The sequence below is a fragment of the Dendropsophus ebraccatus genome, chromosome 14, assembly GCF_027789765.1.
Source record: "Dendropsophus ebraccatus isolate aDenEbr1 chromosome 14, aDenEbr1.pat, whole genome shotgun sequence".
In the NCBI taxonomy this organism is placed as follows: Eukaryota; Metazoa; Chordata; class Amphibia; order Anura; family Hylidae; genus Dendropsophus; species Dendropsophus ebraccatus.
In genome coordinates, this window is record NC_091467.1 from 2,732,546 (window position 1) to 2,742,975 (window position 10,430).

At 47.9% G+C, this 10,430-nt stretch overlaps 1 protein-coding gene across 2 annotated transcripts; it reads left to right on the top strand.

Annotated features, from left to right (window-relative positions):
* Positions 1–3,584: 3,584 nt before the first annotated feature.
* Positions 3,585–10,147, top strand: ZNF217 (zinc finger protein 217). Of its 2 annotated transcripts, none has more exons than XM_069953075.1 (5): positions 3,585–5,006; positions 5,873–5,998; positions 6,199–7,645; positions 7,979–8,060; positions 8,514–10,147. In XM_069953075.1, exons 1-4 carry the CDS (start codon positions 3,641–3,643, stop codon positions 8,031–8,033), a joined length of 2,994 nt encoding a protein of 997 aa, XP_069809176.1. In that variant the 5' UTR covers positions 3,585–3,640; the 3' UTR covers positions 8,034–8,060; positions 8,514–10,147. The 2 variants fall into 2 exon arrangements, with proteins under 2 accessions (XP_069809176.1, XP_069809177.1); XM_069953076.1 differs by having other exon boundaries at positions 6,199–7,626.
* The last annotated feature ends 283 nt before the right edge of the window (positions 10,148–10,430 follow it).

The window sequence follows — 10,430 nt, forward strand, 5'->3', positions numbered from 1 at the left end:
TATATATATATATATATATATGATATGCGGTTGTGCAGGTGAGGGGCAGTGTGTACAGTATATATATATATGATATGCGGTTGTGCAGGTGAGGGGCAGTGTGTACAGTATATATATATGATATGCGGTTGTGCAGGTGAGGGGCAGTGTGTACAGTATATATATATATATATATATATATATATATATACATGATATGCGGTTGTGCAGGTGAGGGGCAGTGTGTACAGTATATATATGATATGCGGTTGTGCAGGTGAGGGGCAGTGTGTACAGTATATATATATATGATATGCGGTTGTGCAGGTGAGGGGCAGTGTGTACAGTATATATATATATATATATATATATATATATACATGATATGCGGTTGTGCAGGTGAGGGGCAGTGTGTACAGTATGTATATATATATATATATATATATATATACATGATATGCGGTTGTGCAGGTGAGGGGCAGTGTGTACAGTATATATATACATGATATGCGGTTGTGCAGGTGAGGGGCAGTGTGTACAGTATATATATACATGATATGCGGTTGTGCAGGTGAGGGGCAGTGTGTACAGTATGTATATATATATATATATATATATATATATATATATATGATATGCGGTTGTGCAGGTGAGGGGCAGTGTGTACAGCGCACCTGGAGGAGGAGGAGGAGGAGGAGGCGAGAAGTGCAGAATAGCAGAATAGAGGATGAGGGGGGCGGGGAGAGGAGGACGGAGCCGGCTATAAAGACAGAGGAGAGAGAGGGAGATAGAGAGACATAGAGAGCGCCCCACAGCCAGGAAGTACAAGACAACAGCTCTGCCTCCCAACATGAGAAGAAGAACAGCAGCCGCCTGTGCAGAAGAGCAGGGGGGAGGAGGAGGAGGAGGCTGCAGGTAGAGGAGCCCCACACACTGCTCACAGGTAATACCCCCCATACACCTGATACAGCTGCTGCCTGTATACTGCTCTACAGCTACTCTGTATACCGAGGCTGGGCTCTGTATACTAATGTTGTGTTCTATATACTCCTGTATACTGGGGTTGTGTTCTATCTATCCTGTATGGGCTCTGTATACTGAGGTGGTTGTGTTCTATATACTTCTGTATACTGAGGTTGTGTTTTATATACTCCTGTATACTGAGGTGGTTGTGTTCTGTATACTAAGGTTGTGTTCTATATACTTCTGTATACTGAGGTGGTTGTGTCCTATAAACTTCTGTATACTGAGGTGGTTGTGTTCTATATACTCCTGTATACTGAGGTGGTTGTGTTCTATATACTCCTGTATACTGAGGGGGTTGTGTTCTATATACTCCTGTATACTGAGGGGGTTGTGTTCTATATACTCCTGTATACTGAGGTGGTTGTGTTCTATATACTCCTGTATACTGAGGTGGTTGTGTTCTATATACTCCTGTATACTGAGGTGGTTGTGTTCTATATACTCCTGTATACTGAGGTGGTTGTGTTCTATATACTCCTGTATGGGCTGGGAGCTGTTTACCTTCTGTAGTTAGTTCTGATACATTGTTATTATTATTGTTATTATTCTGACTATTGTTGTTTGGCTTCTTGTGCTGGTGTCCTGTGTGATCTCCTGGCGGGGTGGCGGCCGTTTGCCCATCAGGGGGCAGTGGGGGTGGTCGGGGGGCAGTGGGGGTGGTCGGGGGCTGCTGTTACCATTAGTGTAATAAGTTTCTGGTGGTGTGGGCGCCGTCCTGTGTGGAGGTGCAGGGTATATAGATGTATACAGCACATTGGGAAGTGGAGGCTTCTTCTTGTGTCCTGGAAGAAAGAAGAGATCAACAGGAAGCGGCGGCGGCTCCTCCTCAGCGGCAGCAACGGCGGCGGCGTCTGTAATTAGCTCCGCAGGTTGGTGGTGCTGCCCGGTGCTGCTGCAGGGGGAGGGGGGGCTCCGGTGCTGCTGCTGCAGGGGGAGGGGGGGCTCCGGTGCTGCTGCAGGGGGGCAGAGTGTGTAGTATATGACCTGAGCAGTAACTCTGTAGAACTACGATTAGTGTCCCCCTCCCACTCGTGTTGGCTCTTGCATACAGCAGGATGGTGGTGCTGACCTGGGGTCTCCCCCTGTGATATAGACTGGGTTCTCCTGTATATAATGTCTACACCCTCCCCCCCCCCCCCCCGTGTACTATGGAGCCTCTTCTCCTTCTGTTCTCTAATCCTCCATTATTAGGTGTCTTGTAGTAGTTGCTGCTTCTTCCTTTTCTGCTGTTCTTCTTCTTCTTCCTTCTGGTGACACAAAGGGAAGCTACTTCTCCCATTCTAGCCCCAGCCCCTCCAGCCTCCATTTCCATCAGCCTCCATTCTCTCCTGAGCGGCTGCTGACAAACTTTGCTGGAGTTGCCACAACAATGGGGGCGGCTGGTGGAGTCGGCTGCTCTCAGGAAGCCATTTTCCCCTGAGCTGTGGACTTGTTTCTCTTTCCTAACTATGTCCTCTTGGTGATGGCAGCCATGGCCGCCACTACTGGCAGCTGACATGGCGGTAAGGCCATACGCTCAGCGTTCAGACTTTACAAGGTGGTAGAGTTGGCCTGTGAGTTGTGCTTAGTGGTGAGGTTGGCTTTGGTCTCTTGTATGTTGGGTGTGGACGTTCCCAGTCATATGGTAATTGTGCAGCTTTGTGGCACCAAACACGACTTATTTCATAGAAAACTCCCATCATACTGTCACATAACAAAGGGACATTGTTGTGATGGTGTATGTGCTCCCCCCGCCCTATACGTGGTGGTCACCTTTATATAGAGTTGTGGGGTGAGAAGAGGAGGAAAGTAAACCTAAACATTACATAAAGAGATATAGAACCTAAATGTACTTATAATATATTGTATACAAAAATGCAACTACATATACTAAAATATTCATAGTGTACTATAAAATATATCCAGGGTGGTCCAAAAGTAGTTGGACAGTAGGTGTAATAGGTTATATAGGGGGAGATTTATCAACCATGGTGTAAAGTGAGACCGGCTCAGTCACCCCCGGCAACCAATCAGATTCCACCTTTCATTTTCCAAAGAGTCTGTGAGGGATGAAAGGAGGAATCTGATTGGTTGTTAGGGGCGACTGAGCCAGTGTCACTTTACACCATGGTTGAAAAATCTCCTCCTATTACACCTACTGTCCACCTACTTTTGGACCGCCCTGTGTGTGTATAATGTATATTATGTTTGCTATGCAGAGATTGTATATGTGGAGGTGTGTGTATCCCTGCATCCCCCCCCCCCTATATATAATCTCTATGTATTAAGATATTCATAGCTATACTGCCAAACCACCTGCATAAACCTATAGACGTGCTGTACCTAGCCACCTGTATACATGTTATATTTGGCGCTATGTTTTGTGCTTCTTGTACTGACTCTTCGCCTTCTCTCTCTCTTTCAGGTCCGGATGTTTCGGATTATTTCCTTCTCTACTTTTCACCTTTATATGAGGGGGAAATGCTGGTGGTGACTATTCCCTTCATCCTCCCATAACATTTGTGGCCTAGCGACCCCCTTGTTTGTGACTTGTGCCTTACTAGTGACACTTGTGCCCATTGGATGCCTATGTTGTCTCTGCTGTGACCGAAAGGGGCAAGGTTGGCTTATTGTGCCCTAATAGGTGGCAGCAACCATGCCCATTCAGTCCCTCACTGAATTTGTTGACGGTCCTGACGGCATTGGTAGCTCTGTCTGCTCCAAAATGGAAAGCTCTCGCTCATCCCGGGCCATGAAGCGACGAAATGCCATTACCCAGAAGACCTTGCAGGAGAGCTTCCTGATACAGGCCGAGGGGGACAAGGCTTTGGATTGTATGTTTTGCAGCGAGTCCTATAAACATCATGAAGATCTTAGAAAACACGTTCTTACTCGGCACCGTCCGACCTTGTGTGAGCCCACGGTGCTGTGTGTGGAGGCCGAGTACCTGAGTCCTCAGGATAAGCGCAGAAAGACCACAGCGGGGTCCGCAAAGGAGGAGGACAAGGATGACAGCGTAGGCTCTGACTGCGAGGTGTGCGGCCAGACCTTCACAGACTCCTCCGACTTGGAAACTCACATGAAGAAGCACAAGGATTCCTTCACCTATTCGTGCAATATTTGTGGCAGGAGATTCAAAGAACCTTGGTTTTTAAAAAACCATAAGCGGACCCATTCCAGCCGATCAGGGCCCAAAAATAAACCGGTGGTGGTGGAGACCCCCATCACCATAAACGAGATTGTCCAGGAACAGGCGGCCTCAAGCGTCACCTCACCCTATAAACTCTGCATGGTGTGCGGCTTCTACTTCCCCAACAAGGAGGCCTTGTTGGCGCACAGTAAGATTCACCTGAAGGGACCAAAGTCGGGGACTTGTAAGGAGGCTTCACCCAGGGAAGAGATCGATAATGTCCCCAAGGAATCTTTCCTGAGCTTCTTAAATCTAAAGCCCTCTAAACCACCGGCTGAAAAACCAGAATCCTCCCGCAAATGGATCGGAGAACTAGACCCATTCAACACCTACCAAGCCTGGCAGCTGGCAACCAAGGGCAAAGTGGCCCTGGGCTTGGGCCAAGTCAAGGAGCCGCTCTTTGAAATCAACCCAGAGACTGATTCTGACAAGGATGAGCTCGCTGATATCTGGAATACAAGAAAGAGGAGTCAGTCTGTTCACTCTGATGGGACGGACATCGCCAAAGGTGAGGAGTGTGCCAGAGCCTCGCCATCACAAGAACTGGAGGAGCCTAAAAACACAGAGGAGGAAGTGAAGGTCAAGAGTGAGCTGGATAAGATGCCGCTGTGCACAGACTGTGGGAAGCTGTTCAGGAGCCACCAGCAACTGGTCCTGCATGCACGGCTCCACAGGAAGGACCGCAGCGATTCTGAGTCCTCCACCATGAGCAGCATTGACGGACTGCCACCTGCCATCTCTCCACATACTCCAGCCAGTGTGGAGGTGCAGGAGACAGTCAAGATGGAGGACGAGTCTGGATCAGATGTGGGAGGAGATGATCTAACCACTGGTAAGAAACTATCATTAGTCAATGTGCTACTTCTCTGCTGTAGTTCCCACAATACATTGTGCTCTGAGTCACTACACGTTTTACTGACTAGATTTGGGTTCTGCAGGAGGAAATCCCAGAATCTTCTGTAACAATGATGAATCCGCATTCTGCTTTCTCACTTTTTCCATGTTAACCATTTGGTTGCTTAGATCGCCCTCTAGTGGCACTCGGGGGTGACTGTATACCTGTTGATTTCTCACATGCCATGCCTTCAGACTGTGTTTTGTTGGTAATGTGCTACATCAGGGAGAGGGAACCTTTTCTCTCCAGCTATTGCAAAACTACAACTCCCATCATGCCTGGGCAGCTAAAGCTTTGTCTGTCCAGGCATGATGGGAGTTGTCGTTTTGCAACAGCTGAAGCGCAGAGGTTCCCCCATCCCTGCGCTACATGTTAGGACTCTTATTTTGTGATATTGAACTTGAATTTAATATAGAAAAAAGTTTGACAGATGTAGCATTGCCCCCTGGTGGCTGTAACTGTAATCACGACAAGTGGTGGCCGAGTGCTGCTCAACTCTGAGAGAAGCTGCCATTGCTCCCATACCTGGAAGATGACACTGAGCCCTAGGAGTCCATATGTCTCTGTACCGGCTTACACAGGCGGATATCTTGCATTTACACACAGATTATTGAAGCCAAAGCCAGGAATAGATTTGAAAATGAGAGCTATCTCAATCTCACCTGTCCTCTGTTTAGGCTTTGGCTTCGGATATCTGTGTAAACACACCCTTAGTTTAGCTATGGCCTCGGGAGAGGGCGCACGTCTTCCCTATCTGCCACTAATAGACTTGTGTGGTTTTTTTTTTTTTTTTTTATTTGCAGAGAAAATCGATGATGCACAAGCAATCTCCAAAACCAAAGGGCTTGCGGCCTCCAGGGAATGCAGCTTCTGTGGGAAAAGCTTCCGCTCCAACTACTACCTCAACATTCATCTCAGGACCCATACAGGTAAATAGCTGACAAGGCCGTAAGGTTCCAGTACACTCTCTATACGGGAGTCGAGGAGGGGGGGGGGGGGGATTTTCATGACCTCTCCAGTACAATGGGGCCACAGTCCAGTAACTACATGACCCCACGACCAACCCTAATCTGTTTCCTAAAATTCAGGATTGTCTGACGTTTCTCTAACTTCTCTTGTTCTTTTTCAGGTGAAAAGCCGTACAAATGTGAATTTTGTGACTATGCTGCTGCCCAGAAGACCTCCCTGCGCTATCACTTGGAGAGACATCACAAGTTTAAGCCTGGAGAATCTAACGCACGTGTGAGGAGCATCAGTAAGAGTCTCCAGCTACTCAAGGGATCACCAGATCCTTCTCCTCCTCCCCCCAACGTGCAAGTTAACAAGACCACCCAGAAACCCATCACAGATACCAAAGAGGAGCCAATACCTTCCAGACCCCAGAAACGGATGGCGGCCCTGCGGAACAATCTGGTCAACACAAACAGACTCCAAGAGGAGGCAATGGCCGCTGTCAAGGAGGAGCCAGTGTCTGAAGCAGAGCAGCCGAGGTCGCCTGTCTCAGAGGAGATCTCACTCACTTGTGAGGAAACCCTGGACCCAGAAACATGTCTGAATGATGAGGAGACATCTACGGAACCTCACGACTTCACCTCTTACACATCAGAGGATGCGGAGTCTTCTCCTCTGGACTTGTGTATGAGATCAGCCGAGGACATATCTGCCACTTTATATAACAGTGCCTTATTGGCGGTGCGGACCTGCCCGTACTGTACCTACAGAACCTTATACCCCGAGGTGCTGATCATACACCAGAAAATGGTTCACAAGCAGAACTATGAACTTCTCCACAAAAGCACCAGCAGGAGTAAAAACCCTGCGCTTGTCCTGAAAACAAGGCGCACCGGCTGCCCCCCAGCTCTGCAAGGGGTGGATGTGTCTCCTCTGCAGCTGAATGGTCCCAGGGTAAAGGGCTCTCCACCAGCCAATACAAAGAGCCAAAGCCATGAGAAGGCTAAGCGGGTACCTGCCCAGTCAAACAAAGCCGCCAAAACAGACACAGATGCTAAGAGCGTGGAGCAAGAGAATAAACATCAGAACGGCCAGCAAGTCGGCAGCCACAGGTACCTGCAGCCCGACCTACAAGGTATCTCCCACCTGTTAGAGCGAATGCAGCACCCTGAACAGAAACCTCATCCTTGGCCCCCGGCTCCCATCCCCCAGACCAGCAGTGGAACCATGAACGGCTCTGAGCACTCCTACCGTATGCTATCGTCACTTTTTGCACAGCACCCCTTCTCCAGACCTGATCACTTAGAACTAGGGGAACCCTTCACAAAGAGGGCTAAACCCGCCATGTCAGTGTCTGCCTCCAGCAACAACTACGCCAACACCGAGGTCATGAAGAGGCTTCAACCCAGTCAGGTCAACACGCACAATGCGGAGAGGCCTCCGATCAAGGCCGGACCCTCAGTACTGAGCAGCAATGTGCAGTATCCATATGAGGTTGATCCACGCTGGAACATGTTAAAGTCTTACGAGCAGCAGCCGCCGGCCGGAGCATCGTTCTCTAATGGCAACCCTTCCCTCACCCAGTCGTCCGCTGCGGCTATGGAAGGTAAACGTCCTGACACACAGTAAGTTCTGCACGCAGCCTCTGCTGTACCTCCTAGATGCACGGTACTGGGGCCCTGTAACGTCCTGTTCTTCACAGGTAGACGTCCGAGTCCCATCAAGAGATATTAGATAGATTGTGGTGTAGCCTTCCATGGGCTTAATGTACTTGTGACTGTCTGTTCTATGAAGATATATAGCAGGATAGGAGTAGCAGTATACGGGAGCACAGACTCGACCCCTATTGTAACTGATACTGGTATGATACTGGTGGACTGGGGATGACCCCTTTAATAACAACGACTTGTACTTAGCGGATCTTACAATATCAATGTTTTTTGTTTTTTTTCTTACAGGAAAGCAGAACTCTCTCTTTCTGAGGATATCAAAGCTGGGTTTCGGACCAAATGAGAAAAGGCCTTAATGGAGTTCTAAGGGGTAAGCGCAAACATCTCTTAAAGGGACATGGCACTATACACTAACCCTTAAAGGGGTACTCTAAAGCGGTTTTCCCTGTTTCAAATCAACTGGTGTCAGAAAGTTATACGGATTTGTTGTTTATGTCTTTTTAAAAATCTTCAGTCTTCCAGTCTTATCAGCTGCTGTACGTTCTGCAGGAAGTGATGCATTCTTTCCAGTCTGACACAGTGCTCTCTGCTGTCCCCTCTGTCCATGTCAGGAACTGAGCAGGAGAGGCTTTCTGATATTTGCTGCTGCTCTGGTTTCTATTACCAGTTGATCTGAAAGATATATATATATTTTTTTTTCCCCATGGAGTACCCCTTTAAACACCTGGTTCCTAATGGGACATATGGAAGTAGTGCTAACTGTATTGGCTGACCCCCTCCGCTCACAGTGCACGGTGTCTGACTGTCTTGTGTCTTGTTTCAGGCCTGGAGGATCGCAGAGCGTTGCACCGAGCTCACAAGCTGCTACATATCATCCGGAAGGTTCCCTGAACTCCACCCAAACTGTGAATGTTCTGAGAAGTTACACTAGAACTTTATTTTCCCTTTTTTTGTTGTTGCACCAGATGAGGAATCTGCTGTAACCTGAACGCTGGGAATGTTCCTTGTACAGAGATCTATATTTTTGGCATTGACTGGTTTATCCTACACGACCAAATCACGTGGGAGCCGGATTTACTTGAAGCCGCGGGCATTTTGAGTTTTATTTTTGGGCCGCGTTTCATGTGTGAATGGCGGACATCTATGTTTTCACGTCTCTGTACTCTTGTCTTTTTCCCCGGATGGATGTGTCTGGTTTCCATGGCGGCCTGTTATGTAGACTTACCTCCGAGGGCCTCGCCGCCCTTCCTGGTCACATGGTTTTGCCTTAATCTGATGTCATTCCCATCAGTTTCACATGGTCACTTTTATTTTTTTTTTATTTTAATTTTTTTTTTTGTGCTCAAATTACAAATTTAGAGGAAAAGGAAAAGAAAAACTTTATGCATCAGCAAAACTTGGAAACCTCTATGTGCACTGGATGTGGGACTGTAAAGTCTTTCCCACATATTCTAACCTCAGGTATACGGTGTACGGGATACAGTGATCATACGAAGGCGCGCTCTGATCTCCCCGCCATGTACACTCATACTGTGAAAGGATCACCCTGCTCGCCAGGTCATGGGACTTTTCTTGCACTACTTATATGCATTTAATCAAAGAGATTTCCAGAACCAATCTTGGCTGAGATGGGGAGTGGCAGCCAGCCAGGTTGTCAGACTGGTTGCTAGGGACTGCTGACATGTAAAGGGCTATAAACACTGGCCAGCTCCTCCATAGCAACCAGTCTGTGACATCTTCTAGGACTTAAAGGGGTAATCTGGTATTGGGCAAAACATGGCTCCTTTCTTCCAGAACCAGCGCCACTCCTGTCCTCAGGTTGTGTGTGGGATTCCCACTTTGCTTCATTCCTTTAGTGTGGTGCTGTTTCTGGAAGGGGCCAAGTTTTGTCTAATCTGGACTAACCCCTCTAAGGAGGTCTGGCAGCTTTCCCTCCCCTGTATCCCCATTGATGTGCACTAGCTGCTCTTACACTCCATTGTTTACTTGACTCTTATGTATTTTTTTCAGGTAACATCACCCATATAATGTTCTGTGATTTGGTTGTGTGTTTTGGATCTTTCCCCTCACATCCAAAGCTGCACATTCTCCTATGTGAAGTGTAGGGTACACAGCAGGCAGTAGGGGGCGCTACAACACTGCGCAGCACAGAGCTCTGCTACGTGGCACCACACTGAACTAAGTCTACGGCATTACTGATAGTAAGCGTTGCAGCTTTGGATGTGACTGGAGAATCCCCATGTACTACGTTGCAGTCACCATAATAGAGTGCAAGCTCTTTGGACCCTGTTTATGGCCACGTATCTCGCTGGTGTCAGCCAGCCCTGAACGCTGATGCCTCAGTATTAATAGGGATCTGGCTGCGTTCCTCATGAATCTGTATTTATTTCATGCTTTTGTTGCAGCTGCTTCTATTTATATTGGTTTTTGCTGTAAGTTATCTTTCTGCCATGTGAATCGTATTTTGGATTGTAAATATAAACTTGGTGTTTTGCAAATCTATTGTGGTGGTGGTCTGATTTCTGTCCGGGGTGGAGCCAGAGCCCACCGGGTTACAGGGGCGATTCAGGAGGAGAGACCTGGCTACTGTCCTTCAAGGAACAGCGCCACTCCTGTCCTCAGGCTGTGTGTGGTATTACAAGTTGGCTCTATTCATGTCAATAGAACGGAGCTGCAATACCCCCAAACCTGACCAGAGGTGCTAAATTTGGAAGGAAGCTGCCATGTTTTTCTAATCCTT